At 40.4% G+C, this 26982-nt stretch overlaps 1 protein-coding gene across 2 annotated transcripts in view; it reads left to right on the top strand.

Moving 5' to 3' along the window:
- CFDP1 (craniofacial development protein 1) overlaps positions 1-26982 on the top strand; it is a 129712-nt gene that overhangs the window by 23516 nt on the left and 79214 nt on the right. The window contains exons 1-5 of one of the 2 annotated variants that reach the window (XM_068993005.1): positions 3633-3783; positions 8125-8242; positions 10172-10391; positions 10699-10823; positions 22560-22679. In XM_068993005.1, coding sequence (XP_068849106.1) covers positions 3720-3783; positions 8125-8242; positions 10172-10391; positions 10699-10823; positions 22560-22679 — 647 coding nt within the window. In that variant the 5' untranslated portion in view covers positions 3633-3719. Of the gene's footprint in view, positions 1-3632; positions 3784-8124; positions 8243-10171; positions 10392-10698; positions 10824-22559; positions 22684-26982 lie in introns of those variants that run through there. The other variant, XM_068993003.1, reaches the window with a different exon arrangement.

Here is a 26982-nt window from a genome sequence, read left to right as displayed (position 1 = left end):
TCAAATCTTTAAAGCATCTCGGCATAGGTGGCAAAGGCATAGGAAGTTAAGCACTTAAATTTGAGGCGTCGAATAAGTATTTGCTCATGTCACTGATAATTGTTCTTTAAGGCAGAGTTCCATTCTGATTTTTAGCCTGCTGTAACAGGACAGTTTGAAGACTCTCAGGCTGTCATCACTATCTTCACTGTCATCTTGTTTTGCCATCTTGGCCAATCTTTGTTGGTGGGTTCTATTGCTTTTCGGTGCCAAAATTTCCTCCATGTCTTACCTCATGTCAGCAAAGTCTTCTCCACTTATTTCCCATGTGATATGTATTGTGCTTTTGACACTGTTCTTTATACTTTCTGCAACATGTTCAAAGCCTTGGAAATTTTCCACACAGTCTGGTCAAATATTTTTCCTACAGTTATTGATAGTTGTCTGCTTGATACTGCTCCAGGCTGTGCCAACATAATTACATTGTGTACAGAGACTGACTTCCAGTAGTCCATCGTGGTAGTTTCCTTACTGGTGTTGAGAGCCTCAAAAGCCTTGCTGTAGAGCTCCCTAGGATAATGTGCCTTGAATACTTACTCCTTGATCCAAGGGCATGCAACCAAGATGGGCACAATAAGGGACAGAAACTGTATGGACCTAACAGAAGCACAAGATGCTAAGAAGAGGTGGCAACAATACACAGAACTATACAAAAAAGATCATGACCCAGATAACCACGATGGTGTGATCATTCACCTGGAGCCAGACATCCTGAAATGTGAAGTCAAGTGGGCCTTAGGAAGCATCACTATGAAGAAAGCTGGTGGAGGTGATGGAATTCCAGTTGAGCTATGAAAGTGCTGTGGAAAGATGATGCTGTGAAAGTGCTGCACTCAATATGCCAGCAAATTTGGAAAACTCAGCAGTGGCCACGGGACTGGAAATGGTCAGTTTTCATTCCAATCCCAAAGAAAGGCAATACCAAAGAATGTTCAAACTACCATACAATTGCATTCATCTCATTCGCTAGCAACGTAATGCTCAAAATTCTCCAAGCCAGGCTTCAACATTATGTGAACATCTTCCAGATGTTCAAACTGGATTTAGAAAAGGCAGAGGAAGCAGAGATCAAATTGCCAACAACCACTGGATCATCAAAAAAGCAAGAGTGCCAGAAAAACATCAACTTCTGCTTTATTGACTGTGCCAAAGCCCTTGACTGTGTGGATCACAACAAACTGGAAAATTCTTCAAGAGATGGGAATACTAGACCACCTGACCTGCCTCCTGAGAAATCGGTATGCAGATCAAGAAGCAGCAGTTAGAACTCGACATGGAACAGACTGGTTCCAAATAGGGAAAGGAGTACGTTAAGGCTGTACATTGTCACCCTGCTTATTTAACTTATATGCAGAGTACATCATGCAAAATGCTGGGCTGGAATCAAGATTGGTGAGAGAAGCATCAGTAACCTCAGATACACAGATAACAGCACCCTTATGGCAGAAAGCAAAGAAGAACTAAAGAGCCTCTTGGTGAAAGTGAAAGAGGAGAGTGGAAAAGCTGGCGTAAAACTCAACATTCAGAAAAGATCACAGCATCCGGTCCCATCACTTCATGGCCAATAGATGGGGAAACAATGGAAACAGTGAGAGACTATTTTTGGGGGCTCCAAAATCACTGCAGATGGTGATTGCAGTCGTGAAATTAAAAGACGCTTGCTCCTTGGAAGAAAAGTTATGACCAACCTAGACAGCATATTAAAAAGCAGAGACAGGTCAAGACTACGGTTTTTCCAGTAGTCATGTATGGATGTGAGAGTTGTACTATAAAGAAAGCTGAGTGCCAAAGAATTGATGCTTTTGAACTGTGGTGTTGGAGAAGACTGAGAGTCCCTTGGACTGCAATGAGATCAAACCAGTGAATCCTAAAGGAAATCACTCCTGAATATTCATTGAAAGGAATGATGCTGAAGCTGAAGCTCCAATACTTTGGCCACCTGATGCAAAGAGCTGACTCACTGGAAAAGACCCTGATGCTGGGAAAGATTGAAGGCGAGAGGAGAAGGGGACAATAAAGGATGAAATGGTTGGATGGCATCACTGAATGGATGGACATGAGTTTGGGTAAGCCCTGGGTGTTGGTGATGGACAAAGAAGTCTGGCATGCTGCAGTCCATGAGGTTACAAAGAGCTGGACAGGACTGAGCTAGTGAACTCTGATACAAGGGCTGGATGAGAGACAGTATTTGTGGGCATGAAAAGAACTCGTACCTTGGTGTGGGGATTTTTGACTGTCCTACAGCAGTGGAGTGGGGCATTATGCAAAATTAACAAAATCTTGAAGGAAAAGTTTCTGCCCTGGAGACAGTATTCAACTTCTGGTCAATTAGAGGTCATCCAGGCTTTTTTGTTCCACTTCCAAGGGACTGACATAAGGTATGGTTCATGCTTTTCCTTCTAAGTAACTGAACTTGAAGCTCTATACCAGTTAGGGGTTTGCACTTAAAAGTAGGCCTTAGCATTGGTGCACAAAAGTAAGGTTTCATATTCCTGGAATGATTTAGTCAGTGGCATTGGAGGTTATTTGCATTATATAGGTTCTTTTGCCAACATCCCTGTAAAATAAGCCAGTTTCATAAGCGTTGAAAACCTGCTCTTTTATATATCCTCTTCCTGTATAACAATTAGCAAGTATTATTTGAGTTCCACAGCTTCCAGATCTGCAAAACTTGCCCCACCGGCAAGGTTAACACGACCGACGCCATGCTGCCTGTTGAGATGTGCAAGCCTTCCAGCACCAGTGGAGAGACGTTCCTTGGCTTTTAGTTTCACAACAGTGCTGCCCACGAGACTTTTTTTTGTCAGTTGTCGTCTCATGAATCCACAAACTGAGCCGCTTTCCCATCTATTCCATAGCTTCCTCAAGCACTATGGATGTCACTTTAGCACTTTTCGGAGCAGCTTCACGTACGGATCAGCGAATTTCATTTTTCTTAATGTACCGGATAGTTGATTGAATAACACTGAACTCATGGCCAAGAGCACTACAGCTCATGCCTGAACGAAGCTTATCTAACACACGTATTTTTCTCCATAAGGTACATCACAGCCTTCTTGCGCTTATGAACATTAGGCAGCACCCCAGCACTACGCTCAGGGTCGTTTTAAACAGCGAAATCTCTAACAGAGAGCCCAAAGATGAAAAACCGCCGCAAGAACTAGACTGCGAATCCGACGCTTATTTACACTTCTAGAGCTGAAGTAATATAGTGGATCATGTGGCTCCAATCTCGACTACCCAGCACTGGTTAACTCAAAATTTTCACTCTCTGCACATGTCCGCAAATAAACCCAGAAAGCACTAACATTTTTGATTTTGGGGTGACAGTTTTCACAAGTAAGCGAGTTCAAAAACGTCAACTACCGAACAAAGGTCGGCCGTCTTCCCCCAGGCAAACAAATTTTGCTTCAAGGATCCATCCTCTCAGAAGAAGCGGCGGAGCGCTGAAGCCTACTCGCCCCAGCATGCCTCGCCACAGCAGCGAGCCCGGGTCTGCAAGCCCGAGGCGCTGGCCCGGAAGTGTCGCATTGGGTGCGCGTAGCGCGCGTTGCGCATGCTCCACGCTGCGGGGGTCCGCCCCAGCCACCGCCTCCTGTCTTGCACCACTACGCTCTATCCCTAGAGCTTTGCCGTTGGGCACAGCTGCTTCGCCCCTGTAGACCCTGCGCGGTAGCGACATGGAGGAATTCGACTCTGAAGACTTCTCCACCTCCGAGGAGGACGAGGACTACGTGCCCTCGGGTGAGCGACTCCGCCGGAGGCGAGAGGCGACTCGCCCCGCCCAGCGGCTCACGTGAGGCGCGCTTTGCCCGTCGTGCGTGGGCCCGGTGGCCGGGCAGCGCTCGCCTCAGGCGGCCCCGCCCCGCGCCCTCGCCGGCCGGCCGGCTCTGCGCAACCCGCGTGGCCCTGGTTGCGTCCGCCGCGGCGTTTCGCAGCGGCTACTGGTGGCCTGGATTGGACCGCCGCCCCACCTCGGAGGGCGGGAACCTGCAAGTGAACTCAGACGCTGCCGGTCGTTGGGGCATCGCATTTTCTCACCCACCCTGAACTCTAATGAAAGGCAGACCTTGCGTCCCCAGGGTGTTGCTAACTGGCATGTCCCACATATAACCTTTTCACTTTCTGTCCTCAGAAGTGATCTGGTTGTTTAAAAGTTGACATAATGATCCCCTTTACTTCTTAGCGAAGATTGCACTCATTGCTGTCTTTTCAGACCTTAGATAAAGTTTTTGTGTAAACCGATCCGGGCTAAAATGTCACCCAGATCTAACCCGTCCGCCATCCTGCGCTTTCCACAGGCTCCCCCATCTCATTAGATGTATCTGCTGGTACAATCGCTCAGGTAAAAGCAAAGCCGAAAAACCCGTCGGAGTTGACCTTATTCTCACTCTTTTGATCCAGATAATCATTCCGTTCTGTTTGAGTCCACGTGGAAGATTGATTTCTAATCACTCCCTCAGTAATCTCGCTCTTACTGAGCTTCCATTATCACTAAGACTCTCCATAGCTTCCCAACTGGGTTACCAGCTTCCGTTCTTCTCCACCAACATTGGTCTTCTGATATTGGCCAGTGTGATCATTTGAAAACTAGTTTTCATATTAATCAAAAGTACCGTGTTAGTCGCTCAGTTGTGTCTGCGTCTTTGCGACCCCATGGATTTTAGCCCACCAGGCTCCTCTGTCCTTGGAATTCCGCAGACAAGAATACCGAATTAGGTTGCCATTCCCTTCTCCAGGGGATCAAACCCGGGTCTCCTGCATTGCAGGCAGATTCTTTTCCGTCTGAACCCCGATGAAGCCAGAAAGGTGGCATGGGTATGCTTAAAAATAGTCAAGTATTTCTGAAATACTTATTTTGAATCTGAACCTTTTCCATCACCTATCATCCCTGTCAGTTCTCTCTAGAAGAAACTGCTTTCTTTTAAAATTTGGTATTTCCATTGTTTGTTGACATAACTGATCCATGTTAGGTCTTCTTTTAATACCCTCTTGAGTCTTTCTCCTCACTGCCGAAACAGACTTTTTCAACTTCAGAACCTTCTAAAATCCGCAGCCTGCCAATGTTCCTATGTCTAATTTGGGTTAGACTGGTATTGATTTCTTTTTTGTAATGACTTTGTGGACACCAGGTTCTTGGCTGAATCATGTGGTATATACAGTTATTGCTTTTCCTAAACTAGATTTCTTTGGAGTGAATAATTGCCATTTTGTTGTTGTTTAGTCATCTATGTACTTAATACTGATTTGATCCTAAACTCTCAAAATTGTCTAAATCATCTTCCAAGACATTTTGATATATTAAATAATGATTCACTTTTTTGAAGTCCTTCTTTGTCTTCTGACCTGCTCGGATTTGACTTGGCTTTACCATTTTTAAACTTAAAATCTTCCATCCTGACCACCCCTCTGGATGTTCCTTTTGTCTCCATTTTCTTTTAGATTCTTTGTTTCTTGGGTCCCGTGATATCTTCATTCTTAGTGTGTTCCACCAAAATGAGAATAAATCCTCAAATAGCTTATTGAAGAAAGATGGATGATACAAACTTTTTTTGTGTGAGACCATGACTATCTAAAAATAAGTAGGTGGCCCTCAGGCATGATTAATATTGTGGTATGTAGTTCTGTATTCTGTAATAGTTTTCCATCTGAATTTTGAAGGTATTTCTCCATTAGTTTAAGAAGTCTCTTGTTGCTAGTTTTTACTCATTTCCATAAAGTTTGTTTGTCTCTGGAAGCTCATAGAATCTTTGTTCCTGATATTTTCTGATATTTCACAGTGATATACTATACCTTAGTATGAGTCTGTTTTCATCCATTGGTCTTGGCCTTTTCGAACTTTTTAAATTTGGGAAGGGGACCGTTTTCTCCATTTTATTTTTTTGGAATCATTATTTGTATATTTACTCTTACGTTGGGCTTCCCTGATGGCTCAGCTGGTAAAGAATCCGCCTGCAACGTGGGAGACCTGGATTCAGTCCCTGAGATGGGAAGATCCCCTGGAGAAGGGAAAGGCTACCCACTCCAATATTCCGGCCTGGAGAATTCCCATGGACTGTGTAGTCCATGGGGTCGGGGACACAACTGAAGCGACTTAGCAGCAGCAGCAGAGCAACTTTCACTTTTCACTCTTATGTTACCTGATGGACCGGTACTCTCTTTTCTTCCATTTTGAGCCTCTATTTTCTAACTCTGATTTTTTTCTTCATGTGAATATTTCAGTATTTTAACATCCTCCTCTTCTGTTGAGTATTTTTCTCTTTCCATATTTTTTCTATGTTTTATGGCTTTTATCAACACAAATACAATGTGTACGCAAGCTGTCTGTTTGTTTCTTTTCTGTATGGCCTGGAATTGGTGACTTGGATGGCCCTGTTGGCTGCTCTTTCCACCATGATACTGGATTTCTTGTAGATGTTGGGTGCAGTCTCAGCACAGTAAGACTTGTTGCACATCAGCAGTACTTCAAGCTCTTTGACATTGTCGACCAGGAACTTCTGAAGCCGTGGTGCAGCACGTGCTTTATTTTTTTGTTGTCCTCATCACCACTATTGGGCATCAAGATGTGACCCTTGAATATTTTTAATTTTAACTCTTTTTGTTGTTTGAAAACTTTTAAATAGCATCATGTTCTTTTGTGAGTGCAAGTATCTTATTACTATATGGATTTTAATTATAAAAGTTTTTTTTCCCTAGTTTTGCCTTTTTTTTTTTCTTTTTAAGGACTGGAGAGCATCTGCTGGTCTCGAACCAGCCTCAGAGAGGGTAATTGGGTAATTTGATCACTCTGTAGTCGAAGGAACCACTGAGCTACAGCCAGCGCCTTTTTCCCTAGTTTTTTGTTTCCTCTGAATTTTTTCTCTTTTCAGTCTTGCCTTTGATATTAGAGACTTTCCTCGGTTGTTTGGCAGTCCTAGTTCATTGTACATTAAACCTTTAATAATTAAATGGATCTGGAGGAATATTCAAAATACCACTCTTTGTAATGGCCCCAAACCAAATATCCATCAACACAGGAATGGGTAAATAAATTGTGGTATAGTCATATAATGAAATAATATTTAGGGATGACAATGAAGAAGCTATACCTCCATGCAAAGTGAAATAAAAGAGTTAGTTGCTCAATCGTGTCTGACTCTTTGCGACCCCATGTACTGTAGCCTCCGTCCTTGGAATTCTCCAGGCAAGGTGACTTACAAATAAAATGTTGAGTGAAAGAAGCTGGATGCAAGAGTTCATATTGTAGGTGTCTGCTTAAGGCTCAAAAACAGATAAAACTAATCTATTTCATTAGACTTCAAGATACTGTTTCTTTGTGGGATGTGGCTGGTATCTAGTGATTGCAGCAGGGCACAAGGGACTTCTGCAAAGCTGTTCATGTTCTGCTTCTTCAGTTGGGTCTAGTTAAACAGGAGTGTTCAGTTTGCATAATTTCAGTGACCTGTGCATTAGCTTGTGTGCTTTTTGGTATGTTATACTTGCAATAAGGCTTATGTGAAATAAAAAAGAAAAAAATTGATTGAATCTCTGTGTGTACAGGATTTGTTGACTGGTACCCATAAAAAGTGATCAGACTAGTCATCCAAGGAGCACTTTTGTTGGGGATCCTGAATGTCAGTGTCTGAAGATGGGAAGTTGACATATTTGTTTTTTCTGTCTAACCTGAAGTTTGTAAGCCTCTTTCTAAACCTCTTTTATTGATAAGAGAGATACTTTTGCTTACTTTTGAAAGATATCCATGATGAGGTAAAAACATCAGTTTCTTCTTTGAAAAGTGACAGTAGTGGATTTGGAATTTCTGTTCATTCAGCATATAGTTGTAAAGACACGCTGATCCATGTCCTCATGGTGGGTGGAGCATAGCAGAAATTGCAAATATAAGTAGAATGAGGTAATGGACTCTCCTGGAGCCCTGGAGTAGGGGAACTTATCCTAGTCTTCAGGAACAGGGAGGACAGCCCTCAGAAAATATTTCTGTCTGGTGAAGAACAGAGGAAAGTACTAGTTTTTCCTAATGAAAATGTGTCATCTTCTTGTGAAAGCCTTTATTCCTGTCTGTCTGACCACCGTGTTATGTTATTTCAGGTGGAGAGTATAGTGAAGATGATATAAATGAATTAGTGAAGGAAGATGAAGTGGATGGTGAAGAGGAGACACAGAAAACCAAAGGGACAAAAAGAAAGGCTGAGAGCGTTCTGGCCAGGTGATGCTGCCCTCAAGGCCCTTAGACGTCAGGGGCTATTGACACAGCCATCCAGACTGCTGGCATTAGTCTGATGACAGATTTCTTGCTGCCAGTCTCTAACCTTTTTTTCATTGAGGGAAATATTTGGTGACCTTTTAGGATTAAATTCTTATTCTCTGGTAAGCTTTAATAATTTTTGAACTTTAATAAAAAAATTAATAGGTAATATGTGCACCTGATTTAAAATGCAAAACTGGGGTATCCCCTGGTGGTCCAGAGGTTAGGACTCCATGCATCCGGTGCCAGGGTCTGATTCAGTCCCTGGTTGGGGAACTAAGATTCTATAAGCTATTGGTTTGCCAAAAAGAGAAAAGAAAAGCTCAATTACTAGAAAAAATATGTATCCCATTCCTATTTCTTGTTGCTTTGTTTCAGAAGAATTACACTGCCAGAAATACTTCTCTGTGCATGCCATGTTCAGTCTCTAAGTCGTGTCCAACTCCTCGCAACCCCATGGACTGTAGTCCACTAGGCTCTTCTGTCTGTGGAATTTTCCAGGCAAAAATACTGGAGTGGGTTTGCCATTTCCTCCTCAGGGGAATCTTTATTGACCCAGGGATTGAATTCCAGTCTCCTGTGTCTCCTGCACTGGCAGGCGATTCTTTACCACCCAGCCACCTGGGAAGCCCCTCATTCTGTGTGTGTATAAGTGTGTATTTTGTATTTCCTGCTTTTAAAAATTTTTTTGCCACACAGCTTGTGGGATCTTAGTTCCCTGACCAGGGTTTGGATTCGTGCTCCAAGCAGTAGAAGCGGGGAGTCTTAACCAGTGAACCAGTAGAGAATACGCTGTACCTCCTACTCTAAAAACAGTATGAATAGTAGTGTAGTCTGCGTATCTTTTGTCACTTTCCTTATTTCACACCTTGGCGATAATGCTGCGGCAGTGCACCTGCTGTCCCTTTTTCTTTTTGGTGACTGCATTGTGTTGCAAATCATGGATAGACTCTACTCTGGTTAAACATTCCTTGAGAGACCTTTAGATTGTCCTTACCTTTACTACAGCAAATAAGACTACAATGAATATTCTTTGTCTTTATACCCTTGTATATTTATAAATCAGATCGTGGAGAAGTAGAATTGTTTGACCCAGGGTTATATGTAGTAAAAAAAATACATATATATATTGGTATAGGCAAATTACCTTCTATAAGCCTGGTACTAAATTGCACTCCCAACAAAAAAGTATGAAAGGTCTCACAAGTTACTTAACTCAGATAAGGGAGTCTTTCAATAGAAGTCTTTTATTCGTTTTGATTGGTGTTTCTGTCTTCCTGGGCATTGAAGCAAAAAGCAGATTGTAGAAGAATTTTGAGTATTAGGTGATTCACTTGAAGTCAGAATAGTCTTGGGAAACAATTTGCTCTTTTAAGTCTTGGCTCAATTCTTTTGTCCTTGAGTTTTTCTGTATTCCAGCTTTCATATCTTCAGAAAGTTGGAAGAAACATGGATTCTCTACTCCCTCAGAACTCTAGAAAGAATAAATCTGAGGCTCTCTTCAATATCTGTTCTCCAAATGGAGTGACTTTTAAAAGTGTCTGGCATATATATGTTCTTAGAGCCCTCTTTTTGATTGAGGTGATTTTTGGTGTTTTCTTGGTGAGAATAGCTAGTCCTAATTCAGAAGTAGAAGAGTAGATTTTGATTCTAAGTGTTTTTGGAAAATGGTAACTCTAAGAGCTCAGTTCTTTTTTCTTCCACAAAATCTTAGCTTAACCTCTCCCACTCACCATGTCACACGATGAGGTAAGTAGTCCTTTAAGTCAGCCGTCCCGATTTAAAAGTTTTCTGAAGTTTCCAACATGTTTGGAATTCAGGAAGGAATAACTGAAATTATTTTGCTTGTTTGTCTTATCTTTCTTCTTCCGTCTTACTGTTGGTGACTAGGAAGAGAAAACAAGGCGGCCTCTCACTAGAAGAAGAGGACGAAGAGGATGCCAACGAGGAATCCGGAGGAACTAGTGGGGAGGAGGAAGATGCAGCCACAGGGCAGGAAAAAGGCGCTGAGTCAGAGGATGCCAGGAAGAAGAAGGAGGATGAACTGTGGGCCAGCTTCCTGAATGATGTAGGCCCGAAATCAAAAGTGCCCGCGAGTACACACGTTAAAGTAAGTTAAGAGGTGAATAGGATGAATGCTTCTTGGAAATTTCCCAGATAGATTTTTTAAATTTACAAACTGAGATTTGAGGCTTACAGCAGAAATCTGATTAGCTGCTTTTTAATAGTAACTCTACTAAGTGAAAAGTAAAGCATTCCCTGTGGGAGAAAACAAGCTTTTCTAATCATATCAATTCAGTGAGTATTTAAGTGTTTAGAGATGAAACACGTGTTAAGACTAGCCGGAAACAATATATTTGGGTGGATCTTTTAGTTTTCATCCTAATGTGAAATTTATTACACTTCTTTTTTCATAGACAGGAGAGGAGACTGAAGAGACAAGTTCAAGTCATTTGGTCAAAGCAGAAAGGCTAGAGAAACCTAAAGAAGCAGAAAAAGTTAAAATTACAAAGGTGTTTGATTTTGCTGGTGAAGAAGTCAGGTAAGATGACATTCACAAACTTCAAACTTAGTTCTTTTATTTTTTTTTTTCCAAAATTAGTTCTTTTTAAAAGAAACATTTTTCTTTTTATATATATATATATATTTTTTTTTTTTTTTTTTTTTTTGCTGCCCTGGGTCTTCATTGCTACATGTGAGCATTCTCTTGTGCGGTGCTCAGGCTTCTCATTGTGGCGTCTCTGCTTGCAGAGCGCGGGCTCTAGAGTGGAGGCTCATTAGTTGTGATGCACAGGCTTAGCTGCCCCTAGGCATGTGGAATCTTTCTAGATCAGGGATCAGACCAGTGTCCCTTGTATTGCACGGTCATTCTTAACCTCTGGACTACCAGAGAGGCAAGCCCCTAAAAAGGAACATCTTTCTAAATGATGTTAGACATCTGTCCTCTTTCCAACATATCTTAATATTTTGGATGAGTTATATTTGAACTCAAGGAAAAACAGTGGCTCCATTAATCATCAGGGAGCAGGAGAATGTCCTTTCACGTATGGTCACATAGTTTTGGGGCAGCATGGAGTAGTTGGCTGAACAGAAACAACAAACTGAGCGCTAACTGTTTGCTTCCACTTACTTGTCGCCATGCTTTGCATCTGGGCTCTTTCTCCCTTCAGTACTTTCCCTAACTTTGAAGTATAAGCCCCAATAAAACGTTTGAAATCCAGTGACAGTTTAAAGTACTAGGAGAGAAGTTTAATTCTGATGCTGTTTCCTCATCTCAATATAATTTTTTTCAATTGATTGATAAATTTGTTACTAGTTTAGCAGAACAGACAGACTTAATACTCAGGTTGTTTAGGATGAGAGCCACATGCCTAGAATTTTCCTCTTTCCCATTTAAAAAAAATTTAATATGAAAACTGGATTTGTAATTTAGAGCTAGAGGAGAACAAATGACTTGCCTGCCAATCCGTAATGTTATTTTCCTTAAAGTTGATGTTCTTAAAAACAAATAATATCTAATTTCCAACAGTTGTTTCATCTAGTGAAAATATATCTTGGAAAAAGTTTTGGCATTGTTTTATAAACGATGTGAAGGAAAACTTTTATTATTTTTTTGTTGGTGGTGGTTGTGGCTCTTTTTTTAATTGGAATACAGTTGATTTACAATGTTGTGTTACTTTCTGCTATGAATTAAGTTATATATATATATATTTCCTGGAGAAGGGCAAGGCCACCCACTCCATTATTTTGGCCTGGAGAATCCCATGGACCAGATGATCCTGGCAGGCTACAGTCCATGGGGTCACAAAGAGTCGGATACAACTGAAGCAACTTGAGTACTCAGCACACATACATAGATATTTCCACTCTTTTTGTGTTATTTTTTATTTTTTTTCTCCTTTTTTCTTCTCAAAAATTTTACACTTACAGAAGTGTTCTAAGAATAGTATTACAATGAGCATCCATATGCCTGTCATACTGATTCACCACCTGTAAATGTTTTGCCTCTTTCTCCCCCACCTGCATCAGTATTTCTTTTTGTTTTGGCTGAACCTTTTAAGAATTGTAGGTCTCATGACATTTCACTCTTAAATACGTCATTCCTGTTTCCTAAGAACAAAGATATTTTCCATGGTGACTAAGTGTAACTCTCACATTCAGTAGATTTCACATTAATACAGATTATTCTCTCAACTCACTCTAGTGAAGGATCCTGATTTTGAATATTCAGCCGGTTGCAGACCAATACTTTCCTAAAACACAGCAAAAGGAATTAGAAAAGTATGTTAAAAAGATACAAAATGCAAGCTCACACTTTTAACAATGAGATTTAACATGCAGATATAAAGTTACATTTCAGTATATACAACCAAAATGAACATAAATAAGAAAAGGAAAAGAGTTATACAACTATATTCTGTTGTTTTTTTCCCTTGGCTGTACCCAAAAAATACTTGTGAGATCTCAGTTACTGGACAAGGGGTTGAAACCCCAACCTCAGTGCAGAAAGCACTGAGTCCTAACCGCTGGACTACCAGGGAATTCCCAGTAACTCTACATGTTGGTCATTGAAAGTGTGAGTGTAAGTGATTGATAAAAGGAATCCACTTTAATTATATAATTGAAACAAGAAACTAGAGTAGAGTATCAGTTCTTAATATCTAGACACATACTTTGAAAAAGTACTGTTTATATTAATTTTTACAGTTTTTAATGTGTCAAAATAGCTTCTTTCTTTCTCATTAATTATCTAGTCTAAATGGGATTGGTGACAGCCCTACTCCTAGAGGATAATGTATTTGTAAATTACTGTTTCTGTGTTGGTGTTCTTCCTTGTCTTTTTAATTTTTTAAAAAATAATATTCATCATAAAGAAATCCATCTCAAAAGGCTATATTGTATCTCTTTTAAATTTATTTTTCCAATAATTTATTTTGATTGTGTTTTACAATAATACTGTTCTGCAACAGGTTGAAAATTTTATGTCCAAGTCCTTCACTGCAGATAGTTTAAATAGTAATCTGCAATAATGTAAAATTAATGGAGATGGACGTGTGGATTTTAAGGCAGTCATTTCTCAGTGAGTTCAGGATTTTCATTTTTACTTTTTCCAAATGAAGTCATTAATAACTTTTTTTTCTTGCAGTTTTATTGAAGAAGTAATTGATGTATAGCACTATATAAGTCTAAGGCATAGAGAGTAATGATCTGATTTAGGTCCCCCATGAAATGATTAGTAATAACTGTTTTCTGATTTCATCTTCCATGCTCCATCAGTAGTCAGTTCCAGTCGTTTATCCTGTCAAGTTATAATTAAATTTTTTATATAATTAAATGTAAGTCATAGTTCAGTGGGAAAAAGGAATTCTGGATGCATGAATTCTCTATGTGTGGATTTTTTTTTAATGGAAAATACAATTCAAAATATTCTATCAAACATGTTAATTTGCAGGCACTGTTCTTCAGGCTTTTATTTTTCACTTTTGCTCTTATTATTTATTTGCTTCTGAAAAATATGTTCAGTCTCATCCTTGTATGAAAGTGCTAAGATTGTTGAAAACACCAAACTGGGAATTCCCTGATGATCAAGTGATTAGGACTCTGTTTTCACGGCTGAGGGCCCAGGTTCAATTCCTGGTCAGGAAACTTAATATCCTTCAAGGTTCCTGCCATAGCCCCCCAACCCTCAAAAAAACAAAACAAAGCCTAAAAAAAACACTGAACAAAGCAGACAGATAAGCATGTTTTACTATCTAATTGAGATGTTTAAAACTGGGGACCATATGGTTATTGTTTCTCTTTTGGAAGCACCAAATTTTTTCTGTAGTTCATTCGTACGGCACTTTCTTCATAACCATTGTACCTCAGAATATATAATATATCCACATTTATGATCAGCTTTCAGTTTATCAAATATAGTCTTTTAAATTTAATGCATTACCTTTACGTGATTCACAGGTTTTCCTACTGTGCTCAGAATAGTGGGGTTTTTTTGTTTTGTATTAAGATTTTTCTCAGCAAAGAAAGCAGTATATTGATTTATGTTCTAGCACAGACTCCTTAATCTAAACTGTTTCCCTGTCCTGCAGCTGTGTCATTGGAACTTGTTCTTGCAAACACTTACACTTTGAATTTCATCTGTTGTCATATGATCCTACTTTTATTATACAGATCACTGTCAGTTAATGTTTATTAACAAGAAACTGATTTAAAAAAAGACTTTTTAATATCACCCTCATGTTTAAATCACAAATATTAAAATAATTTTCATATCAGCAGTAATTTGTCATTCTTCAAATTGCATTGAAGAAACACTTTGCTAACTAACTTTGTCATAGTTTATCATAAGCTAGATCCCAAATACTTCAAGCCATGGTGTCATTGGAAAGTTAAACTTGAACTACCTTCTTTGTCACAGATTCACCAAGGTTTCCAAGCAAACATCATTGATATGGTCTTTTACTAATGTCCTAGGAATGGTTTATTCTGTTTAGTTTAGCAACAGAAAGTACTTCTTTCCCAAAAGGCCACAGTGCTAATGAATGGAATTTTGCATCTGTTTCTATTGACTTTTGAATTTAGTAGTGTTTCTTTCAAATAATTCTTTTGATTTTGAGCTTATTTATTCATGTTTTATATGTAAATGCTGCAGAAGTTTTTGTGAATTTGTTGCTTTACTAGCTAAAACATCTCTGCAAAGAACTCACTGTGGTTTTAGCCCTGTGTGATCGAAAACCAAGCCCAGTGTGTGAGGGCTCATAGAGTAAAATCAGCTTCACCTCAGTTGACCTTCATTTCTTTGAAGTCACTTCTGTTATCATCATGTGGTTTATTACTTCTGCTGCATTCAGAAAGGATATTTTTAAAAAAGAGCTTTTTTTTTTTTTTTGCAGAGACATACAGTGTGGTTTTTTTTTTGCCATCAGCAAATTAGGATTAAAAATTATAAGTTTTACTTTCTTAGTTATTAAAAATTAAAATGATTATAAAAATAACAATTTGTAAAGAGAAATGCTTACATTTTATCACATTTTGGGGTTTTAATCGAGAAAATAACCCTAAACTTTCTCACTGTAGTATGGTCTAACTGCACATGGCTAATACAGTAATATCACATGTGAGTACTTTGCAATAATTGGTATATGTTCTGTTTAATGCTGTGAGCTTGTCATTCATATCTTGACTATTATGACATTATCAAATTTCTGGGCGAGTTTTTAAATACTCACAGTTTTTGTTCCTGTCTTTTGTTAGATCAGTAGCAGGTAGTTTGCAGCTCACATTTTTGGTAGCTCTATGTACAATTCTAGTCAGATCTTTCCATAGTTATTCCAAAGTGTTCTTAATATCTGTATTTCTTGTCCAGTCCAAAATTCAGTCCAGGATTACCCTCTGCATTTAGTGTGAAGAGCCCATCTGTGTGGCAGAATGTCTCTCAGTTTCGGCGGGTGCGTTGTTTCCTCATGGTTAGCTTCCTGTTAATCACTTTAGACAAAAATACTACCCTGGTGATGATTTGGCCTCCTCGGCGCGTCACATCATTACCACCCAGCACTGGTGCTGATGAGTTAGACCGCTTAGGCAATGTCTGTAGGGATTCTCCATTACAAAGACAGTCTTTTCCCTTATAATCCTTTCTGGGATCCATTAAATAAATCTTGATGTGAATTAAGAATGTATTTTGCTGCCAGAAATCCACTGGGAACTATTGAGTTGTCCGACAGAGGGTGGTAGAACACTGATGGTGAGCCTCTAATGTTTGGAAGTCCTACAAAAAATACAGAAAATGTATTATATCATTAGGAATATAGGTTTTAAATTTTTGGAAATCTTTCTTGGCTTGCATTATTTCCCACGTGTCACACAGGATATCTGAGAAAGATTTATTATAACTCTACCTTTGACTTGACAGATTAAGAAAAGCTGGTAAATAACTGTTGTTATGAAGAATTATTAAATTTCCTAACCAAATTAAATTTTGTGGATTTATTAATACTTATAGTTGACACAAATTTTCTTAAAAAAAATTTTTTCCCCTATTTCATTTTTTAAGCAAATGCATCGTGATTTTAAATACTGGATGAGTATGCAGGGAGCCTGCTGTTTCTGTCATTTGTCAGAAGAGGGCAGCCCAGTGTCTATCAAAGAAACAAATATGAATAAGGAAATGCTTTTTTTTCCCAATAAATATACACACTCACATATTTATATATTTTATATTCTAAGGTAGTATATATGCTTATTTGTTTAAACATATATATTGCACAGACATAACATGCTAAGGGAAAGTTCTCTGGAATTTTTCCTCCTAAACAAAAATTCTGATAATAATTGGCATGTTGGCAGCATTTTTTTTAAACTTAAAGTATTTATAGTTAAATTTATGTATTATAAAGAACATTATGTAAGAATTTGGAGGACCTGAATTTTAACTGATGCAAACTTGGTAAATGGATTTGAGCATATCTTTTAATCTCCTGATGTCATTATTCTGCTCTTTCTGTCTTTATATCAATTAAGAGCATTACTACATCTTAAAAAAACGTGAGAAAGAGCTATAATGACTGGGAAGAATTTATAAGTATAAGCATAAGGTAGTGTTAGCAAAGATTGGTGTTTTAGTTTTTTTCTTAATATGTTTTAAATGCTAAATTTTGAGTTTTTACCATTTTGTTTCAGTTTTTCTCCACTTGGAAAATGTGTAGCTCATTAACACTGGGGAATGAGGAAAAATAGTAATTTTTTTTACCCTTCCTTATCATATAACCAGCTGAGCCAGTTAGCTCAGATTTTCCTAAATGATTCACCTTTTGGAAGAGGCCAGTCATGGAAAGTTTCTGCTAAATAAAGACTTTTCAGGAAGTTCTGATTAAGTGAAAATGAAGTTAAGATGGAATTTCTGCTGATAGCACTTCAATTAGCTGTTGCTATTGGTGGGCCTTTTCCTGACAGGGATCCCTCTTGTGTATTAGAAATGGTGTATAATTTAACTATTCTTTTACTTGAAGATATTTTGACAGCTCCCCCCACCCTTCTTTTTTTTCCTGGCTGCCCCCATGGATCACGGGCTCTCAGTTTCTTGAACAGGGACTGACCTCAGGCCTTGACAGTGAGAGCACTGAATCCTAGCCACTGGACCGCCAGGGAATTCCTGCAGATCTCTTCTCATTGCTTGTTAGAGCTGGAGTTCTAGACATAGCCTCCGTGTGCAGTGGTCTGCTTGTTATTCCTTTGTGTCCTTCACCAGAATCCCTGAGAGAAATGTTCCAGTTGATAGAAGTTTTTTCCCTAGTGAATAGGAATAAGATTTTGACAGTAATAAATTTATAGAGATACTTTTTCCTTATACTTTTTTCCCCACAGCTTATCCTTTTTTCTTTGCTTGCTTTATGGCACTTACCATGTATCATATTTCATTATGACTTGTTTTCGTGATTGGTTATCCCAGTGGACTGTGAGCCAGTCAAGGCAGAGACCATGTTACAGCTTTTTCTGTGTCTCACATGTAACACAGTGCCTGCACCTAGGTTGCTCTTTTAGATAATGTCCACTCAGTTGTCTTAGATTGCTGGCAGAAACATATTGTTCATATTGTGGTAAAATAAGAAAACAAAGCATACTTTGCATAAAGGCTTCTTTTACTCTCCCTGTAATTTGGGGGCACATGATTTGTATCTTCTCTCATCACTAGCCTTCTGAACTTTCATGATGCTGTGCCTTGATGTGGGACTTTCTACACTGTGGGGTCATGAGAGTTCCCTGGCAGCCTAGTGGTTAGGATTTGAGGCTGTCCCTGCTGTGTCCTGCATTTGATCTCTGGACGGGGAACGGAGATCCTGTAAGATGGCTGGTACGGTCAAAATATTTATTTTAAATAAAGAAATAAAGTAAATTGCTGGGTCAGATGTTCTGTGGAGCAACCATTTTGTGGAAACTCATCCTTCTAGGAAATTTTTCTTTTTGTTGATAACCTCCCATATTTTCTCTTATTCTGAAATTCCTGTCAGTTAAATTGGTGTAATAGTAAGTGGCGTAAACCCAGGACGTCAGTAGCGTAGCACGTTTGTTTCTTACTGGTGCGAAGTCCAGGACAGGTGAGGTGGCAGCTCCATCTAATGACACACGCATGCAAACACATAGGGAACACATAACCTTTGGGGGGGTTGTGGCATGGGAAATCTGAGTAGATACATTTTCATTTAATTTGTCTGTTTTGAGAATGAGTCTTGAAACTTCAGCCCCGCCCTTTGAGTCTAGAACTTCGGTGGTTTCTCAACTTTCTGCCAAGTAATGGATTCTGCTGGATTAGTTGGGGTCAGTAGCCTGTGGTACCCAGTGGAGAAGGGAATCTGGGACCTAGGTGCTCTTGATACAGACATTCAGTTGGTTTTAACCCCACTCCTCTCCTCCACCTTCAAAGGTTCCTGGTATCTCAGTTTCCTGAACCTTTGTAGGTGATATGGCTTGTTTATTGGCCATTCCACTTCGCTACAGCTTGAGAGAGCAGACCAAGTTTGCTTTCTACCTTCAAAAGTTTAATTGATATCTTTCTCTTATTATTCCTGTTCTTATCCTTGTGTAGTTCTGCTTTTGTAAATTTATTACCACTATTTGGCAGGGTTTCGGTAGGAAATAGAAAGTAGAGCATGTGTTCAGACCACCATTTCCAAGTGAAAGATCCCACTTCTCTTCGTGAACCATTTTAGGTCTCCCCAGATTCTGCCCAGGGCAAGGAGATTTCAAGCAACTTTCCAGGCCAGTATTCCTGGACTCTGCAACTCTCAGGTTTGGACAAAAGTTTATTTTGTTTTTTTTCTATTGTAGTGTAAGGAATCACCCCAAAACTTAGCCACTTGAGACCATTATTTTATCATAATCTCTCTTAATTATGGGGTGGCTGGACTCAGCTAGATGGCTCTCATGTAGAGCCTGTCTTGCAGTTGGGCTTAGTGGCTGGTCTGGGACCATTTTGATGGTTTAATTACTTCCTTGTCTGGTGTCTGGGCCAGGAAGACTCAAACACTTGGGATCTGGAACAGGCTCCTTAGATATCGCTCTCTCCCTGTGGTATTCCCGTGTGTTCTCTCCAGCATGGAGGCTTCAAGGCAGACAGACTTTTTATGTGGTAACGTGGAGTTTTAGAGGTGCATTCCGAGAGACAGCCACCTGGAAGCTCTGTATCACTTTGCTCAGCAAGTCTTAGAAGTGCCCTTTCCCCTGAACCTCGTAAGCTGACGCAGCCACAAAGGCCCGCTCAGTTCCAAGTGGGGAGACATACCCTCTCTTTTCACTGGGGTAGTGTCAGTTTCTGGACAGCATGGGAGCTGGGAAATTTATGGCAACCGTATTTGGAAAGTAGAGTTAAAAGGTTCTCTCTAGCATTGCTGCTTAATCTCTAGATGAGAACAAGTAACTTAGCTCCTTAGATATCAGTGTTCTTACTCATGAATTGTAAATGTGTTAGCTGTTGGTACAGGAATGCTACCGACCATTCCCCCTAAAAGTAGTATACAGTAATACCCACTTATTTGTTACACATGTGTTTCTAGATATCTGGAGTTCAGTTCATCTAGGCTCATGTCCAAGCTGCTGGTTGGGTTGAGAGTTTTGCAGCATGTGTCTTTCCACTGTCTTAGACCAGCAGCTTCTTGAAGTATATTATTATGGCTAAAGGGAGGAATTCAAGGGACAAGTAAAAAAGCACAAATACGTTTAAAGCTTCTTTTCCTCTCAAATCAGTTAACATCTCATTGACCACTGAGGTCATATATCCAAGCTCATCATCTGTGGGGCTTGGGGAATATCTTCTTGGTCAACAGGGAAGGAGTATTTATTTGGGGAATAATGGTCTAATCTATCATATAGATTCTCCCTCTGTTTTTGACTCTTGACATATTATGGAGAGACTTTCTTAGGACAGCAGTTGTTGTTCAGTTGCTAAACTGAGTCTGATTCTTTTAGACCTCATGCACTATAGCACCCGATGGTTCTCTGTCCCCCACTCTATCCTGGAGTTTGCTCGTATTCATGTCCATTGAGTCGGTGATGCTGTTTAAATATCTCATCCTCTGTTGCCCAGTTTTCCTCCTGCCTTCAATCTTTTCCAGCATCAGGGTCTTTTCCAGTGAGTCAGCTCTTTGCATCAGGTGGCTAAAGTTTTGAAGGTTCAGCATCAGTCCTTCCAGTGAATACTCATGGTTGACTTCCTTTTGGATTGACTGGTTTGATCTCCTTGCAGTCCAAGGGACTCTCCAAGAGTCTTCTCCAGTATCACAGTTCAAAAGCAGCAGTTCTTTGGCGCGCAGCCTTCTTAATGGACCAACTCTCACATCCCTACATGACTATTGGGAAAACCATATCTCTCACTTATATGGATCTTTGTTGGCAAAAATGATGGCTCTGCTTTTTAATATGTTATCCAGGTTTGTCATAGCTTTCTTTCCAAGAAACAAGCATCTTTTTATTTCATGGCTGCAGTCACCATCTGCAGTGATTTTGGAGCCCAAGAAGATAAAATCTGGCATTGTTTCCACTTTTTCCCTTTCCACTTGCCATGAAGGTATGGGACCAGATACCATGATCTTACTTTTCTTAATGTTGCGTTTCAAGCCAGCTTTTTCACCGTACTCTTTCATCCTCATCAAGAGGCTCTTTAGTTCCTCTTCATTTTCCCCCATTAGGGTGGTATCATCTGCATAACTGAGACTGTTGATATTTCTCCCAGCAGTCTTGATTCTCACTTGTGGTTCATCCAGCCTGGCATTTCACATGGTGAAATGTGAATTTCACATTTCCTTGGTGGCTCAGACGGTAAGGATCCACCTCCAATGTGGGAGACCTGAGTTTGATCCCTGGGTTGGGAAGATCCCCTGGAGGAAGGCATGGCAGCCCAGTCCAATATTCTTGCCTGGAGAATCCCCATGGATAGAGTAGCCTGGCGGGCAATGTGGGTTGCAAAGAGTCAGACACGACTGAGCAACTGAGCACACACACAGACTCTGCATAGAAGTTAAATAAGCAGGATGACAGTATACAGTCTTGATGTACTCCTTTCCCAGTTTTGAACCAATCTGTTGTTCCATGTTCTAACTGTTGCTTCTTGGCCTGCATGCAGGTTTCTCAGGAGACAGGTAAAGTGATCTGGTATTCCCATCTAATAATTTTCCACAGTTTGTTGTGATCCACACAGTTGCAGGATGTGAGATCTTTTAGCTGTGGCACGTGGGATCCAGTGCCCTGCCCAGGGATCAACGTTCAGCCCCTTGCATTGAGAGCATGGAACCGTAGCCACTGGACCACCAGGGAAATCCCAAAGATTCTTAAATGTAAAACTCTCATTTTGTGCTACCTGTGATGTTGAAATAGTACCCGAGTAAGATAGTTCTTAATATAAAAATTTGGTTCTAGTCCCAAGAAGCCTAGAAGGAAAAAGAAAAGCTAAGGACTTCTGTTCTTTGCAAATCTGGAATATAGGATTTGTCTATCATTATTGTGAATGACCTGTTTGAACACTCAGAATAACACCATAATCTTGGACCCTCCGACAGACAGATTGCAGTTAAACAAAATTCCTCAGACATTTGTATTCGCTTGGGAAACCCAAGGCAGACATAAGGCATTTCCCCTCTATCTGAAGTTTCTGGCATCAAATTCATATCTTCATTTGATCCTTTAGGACTCAGTGTTATTGAGGGCAGTTTTCTTAGATTTGAAATTGGACAGGGTTCTCAATCGGGTAACTTTCTTTCACTCCTAAATCACTATCTATGTAGTTAGTTTTAAGGAATTTTGTTTCATCTTTGGGTTGTTTTAGGAACAGAACAGGAGCCTTCTTTAGGGTTATCCCAATTGTTTATACTGTAGCTTTTCTCCTTGAAATAATGCCAGTGTGTTCCTCGCAATTACTCCACGTCCCTGTTCCCACTTTGACTTAAGCGTGAGCACTAATGTGCACGTGAGGTGCAGTGGGAGAGCCCTTCAGTCCTCACTTTGGTGATCTCACGTGGGCTCTGATTCAGGGTGACAGTCATGTGACAAAGTAATGGAGGGGGTTTGAGAGACATCAGACTTCCATCTGCTGTTGTTTCCTTTTTTTAATTAATAAGGGCTAATGTCTGTCTAGAGCTGTTGAAGTAAATTTTAACCATAATGCTCAGCAGCCAGAGCTTACAGAAAGCCCAGTGGTTTTTTTCCTTGGTTCTTTATGCCTTTTTTTATTAGATTTTGTTTCTCTCCTTTTCTTCCGCTTGTAAACTTGGTGTCTCTTTCCTTGATACAGGGTGATTAAGGAAGTGGATGCCACATCTAAAGAAGCCAAATCCTTCTTCAAGCAAAATGAGAAAGAAAAGCCCCAGTCTAACGTCCCTTCAGCAGTGCCATCACCTCCTGCCGGGTCAGGGTGAGTCGTCTAGTCTCAGGCCCAGGTGTACCTGGCACGTGGGAGAAGCTGTTTTCCCAACAGGGGCGCCCTCACCTGCAGCTCTCACGGCTCCTTTCCTGAGAGCAGGAATGCTGCTCTTCTGTCCTTGCTGAAATACCTGCCAAAATGGAGGATGCAGAGAAAAATACTTGCAGAGTGGAGGATGCAGGCTTCTTGTTTGACTCTGAGCAAAGTCCTGGTTTACAGTGTTGGCCACAGAGGTGAACGTAGAGTAGACTTCACCTTTAAAAAGTGGTTTTTGAATGTAAATATCAGCGGTTCATCATAACATGTAATAAAGATTTGAGTTGAATACTTCCTTCCTAAGAATCTCCTAAGAACAAAAAAAGGTCAAGGCTGACTTACAAATAATTTTATTAGCACATTGTCAAGAACTTAACAGTTTTTCTCCCTTCATACTTTCCATAGTACATGAGTTATTTTGAGCTGAAGACTCGAATTCTTTCCGTGGAAGAAGGAAAAATTTCTTTCTTCTTAATCTACATGTAAGAAGTAAAGGTGACAGTTAAGTAGGAGGAGTCAGGGCATTCGCCTCGAGAGTGGTGAACATGGGCCACTCACTCCCATCGCAGCGCTGATCACCTCTGCCTCCTGAGCGGAGCTCTCTCTTCTTGAGGTGTTCAGGGTGGAACAAGTCACCTATAGTTGATTTGCTGACCTTTCAGTTTTTGCTTCGTCCTTTCCCCCTAAAACGGTGAAGTTTTATTTTGTGTGTGTGTGTGTCTTTTTTTTTACGAGGGCTGAGATAAAAATAAGAGGCTCTAAGCTGAAACTACATGCTTTTGGCTTTCTAGTTATTATATTGTCTGAGAGGGGTTCTCTGCAGACCAGTGGCTTTCAGACTTTTTTGACTGCCACTCACAATAAGAAAGACATCTTACATTATGACTTAGGTGAAATGAAAGTCGCTTAGTCGTGTCCAACTCTTTGCAACCCCATGGACTGTAGCCTCCCAGGCTCCTCTGTCCATGGAATTTTCCAGGCCAGAATACTGGAGTGGAGTTCTCTTCTACATTCCCTTCTCCAGGGAATCTTCCCAACCCAGGTCTCGAACCCAGGTCTCCCTCATTGCAGGCAGGTACTTTACTGTCTGAGCTGCCAGGGAGGCCCCACATTATGACTTAGTCTATCCATAAATACAGATATGTATGGTGACTTCTGTTTTATGTCTGTTATATGATTATTAGGGCTTCCCTGGTGGTTCAGAGGTTAAAGCGTCTGCCTGCAATCCGGGAGAACTATGTATAGTATATGTCTTTTGAAAGAATGTTATAACCCATTGAATCAATTTCACAATCTCTTACAACCTGTATTTAACTAATACTGTGCTAGACTACATATAGAATTAGCCTTCTGCAGGCTTATCTCTGGGTCAACAGGCTTGTATCTGGTATTATTAAACAATGCCTCTTGCATTTATTGAAAGTATCACTGTGATTGTTACTGTGGATTAAATGCTGGATGGAAATAAAGTCAGTTTCTTCTGCTTTAGGTTTCTAGCATAGTTAGTTTCAAGTAGCATAATTTTTATTTCTAGCTTCCTTGGATGTTTCTTGAGATTCTACTTGGAAACAACATGTTTCAGGAAATACTATTACCATAGTTCTAAAGATAACCGGAGGAGGCAGAAGTGGCATCTTGGCAAGGTCACCTTGTTTAAGTCACTGAGTCAGTCATGAAAATCTCACTGTATTCTGTATTCATGGCTTGCTTTCTTAGAAAGAGCTACTAACCTTTCAAAGATAAGAAATCTGCTATGTTTTAGTGGGAACCAGAAGGAAACAGATGGCATCCTCAAATTGGGACACCTCTAGGAGATTTTAAGAACTCACAGTGTACTGAAAGACTGCACAGATAGTGAGAGTGCAGTATCCTTGGGATTAGTAATAATGAGGCTCCATCACCACCCCTCGACCTGAGGGGCGCGGCAGGGAGCAGCCTGTGGCAGTGAGGATAAGGAGGACCTCCTGTCAGGAGCTGAGAGCTTTGCTTGAGCGATGGATCATCCAGGGGAATAAATAACGAAATATCCCATTCCTCCCTCCATCCTTTCTCTGCTGGGGACTCCATTGGCCAATGAGGCTCATGAAAGAAAAAACTATCCTCTACTTGTTAAAATGCAAGGAAGATTTATTCAGGATTATTACAGTAGGTATTAACAATTGTCACAGTAGGGGAGAAAGATCAGGCTTAAATTTTTTTGGAGTTCAGTTGCTTTACAATGTTGTGTTAATTTCTGCTGTATAGCAAAGTTATACGTATACATGTATCCCCTCTCTTTTGGGTTTACTGCCTATTTAGGTCTCCACGGAGCATTGAGTAGAGTGCCTGGTGCGGCAGAGCAGGTTCTCATTACCTATTTTATACATAGTGTCTTAGTGGGTATAGGTTAGTCCCATTCTCCCAGTTCATCCTCTCCCCACGCTTTACCCCTCGGTATCCCCTTTGTTTGTTCTCTGCATCTGTGTCTCTATCTGTGCTTTGTAAATAAAATCATCTATACCATTTTTTCAGATTTCACACGTGTGTTAATATACAGTATTTGTTTTTCCGACTTAACTTCATTGTGTATGGCGGTCTCTAGGTCCGTAGCCATCTCTACACGGGACTCGGCTTCATTTTTCTTTTTCTGCCTGAGTAATGTCCCATTGTATAGATGTGCCCCGTTTGCTTTATCCATTCCTCTGTTGACGGACGTGCAGGTCGTTTCTACGTCCTGGCTATTATAAATAATGCCACAGTGAACACTTGGGGTGCATGTGTCTTTCTGAATGATGGTTTTCTCTGGGCGTATGCTCAGTGGTGGGATTGCTGGGTCACATGGTAGGTCTGTTTTTAGTCTTTTCAGAAAGCTCTGCTGTTCTCCATAGTGGCTGTATCAGTTTACATTCCTACCAACAGTGCAAGGCGGTTCCCTTTTCTCCACGCTTTCTCCAGCATTTGTTGTTTGTCAGTTTTGTAATGATGACCATTCTGACTCGTGTGTGCCTCGTTATAGTTTTCAGGCTTGATTTTGCATGCACCAAAGAGCTGGGGTTTGTGGCCAGGGAGCAGGTGAGGGCTGGGAGGAGGGTCTGTGGATGGGTCAGTGCCAAGGGCGACAGCAGCAGTGAGAGGGTTCTGGCTCACTGACCCAACAGGGTTCTCGTTGAAGGCAGGCCAAGGACTTACACGTCAAAGGTGGCAACTGAGGAAACTGTGCAGATACTGAGCATGATCAGCTATCACGGGTGGGCGATTCTGTTTAACCTAATTTAGCAGGATTCTTGCTAAAATTGAGCTCTGCAAGCCCAACAAGGACGGGGGCCAAGTTTGAGACCTCATGGAGAAGAGGTTTCAAAGGAGCCTGACTAAGATTGGACCAAGTAGAGAGTCTGTTGTCGATACACCCATATGGGACAGCATTTGGGACAAGGAGCAGTGTGGAGACGGACGCAGGGGCCTCCAGATGGGTCAGCCGGTGACGTATCCTTTAGCGGGTTAATGAACTCACTCCTTCGTGACGGGGTAAAGTGGAACCTGAGCTTCTTTGAAAGCTATAATGAAACATAACAAGATTACAAGGATATGTCTGACTGAGTAAAAAAAGTCCTCACAGTTTGTACATGAAAACAGGGACACATTTCATTAATGATACATTGACTTTGAATTTCTCAATAAATCCAGAAGATGACCTTCAAAGTTGACATGATCATTTTTCTGAGGTTTATCTCAAAAAATGTCTGCAGTGGTCGTTGTGCTTGGGAAAAGACAGGGTCAAAAGGAATTCAGTTGATCTGAGATGTCTAGCAACATTTTATCAGTGCAGACATCAGTATGTGCTGCAGGTTGCACACACATGGTGTGGAAAGTCTTCAGAAGAGTCTACAGGAGATGCCAGATTTATTAAATGAAATTTATTTAACGCAGTAAAAATTTTTTTCAGTGTTGGAATTGTTTCAGTTAATAGAGGTTGCCCAGGAGAAACCCATTGTTTGTTTATTTTTCTCTTCTCTAAACAGATTTAAGCAATACAGGAAAACCAGAGCAGGAGAGTAAAACATCCTGTCCCACATCCTTTGCTAGAATCACAGGAGCAAACATTTGTAACTGAAAATGCATTTCCTCCACATGTTTAAAATAGTACACTGCTTTGGCTTAAAAAATCTGAAGTTTATACTTTGGGGATAGAGTAAACCAAACATCCAGTTTTCACTGGAGGCAGGAATCAGAGATGACAGCTAACTCTGCAGTTGGTAGAGGAAGCACCACGCTCCCCCTG

Source organism: Capricornis sumatraensis, chromosome 20 (genome assembly GCF_032405125.1).
Source record: "Capricornis sumatraensis isolate serow.1 chromosome 20, serow.2, whole genome shotgun sequence".
In the NCBI taxonomy this organism is placed as follows: domain Eukaryota; kingdom Metazoa; phylum Chordata; class Mammalia; order Artiodactyla; family Bovidae; genus Capricornis; species Capricornis sumatraensis.
Note: the sequence above shows the minus strand (reverse complement) of the source record. Positions and strands in the feature narration are given on the sequence as shown.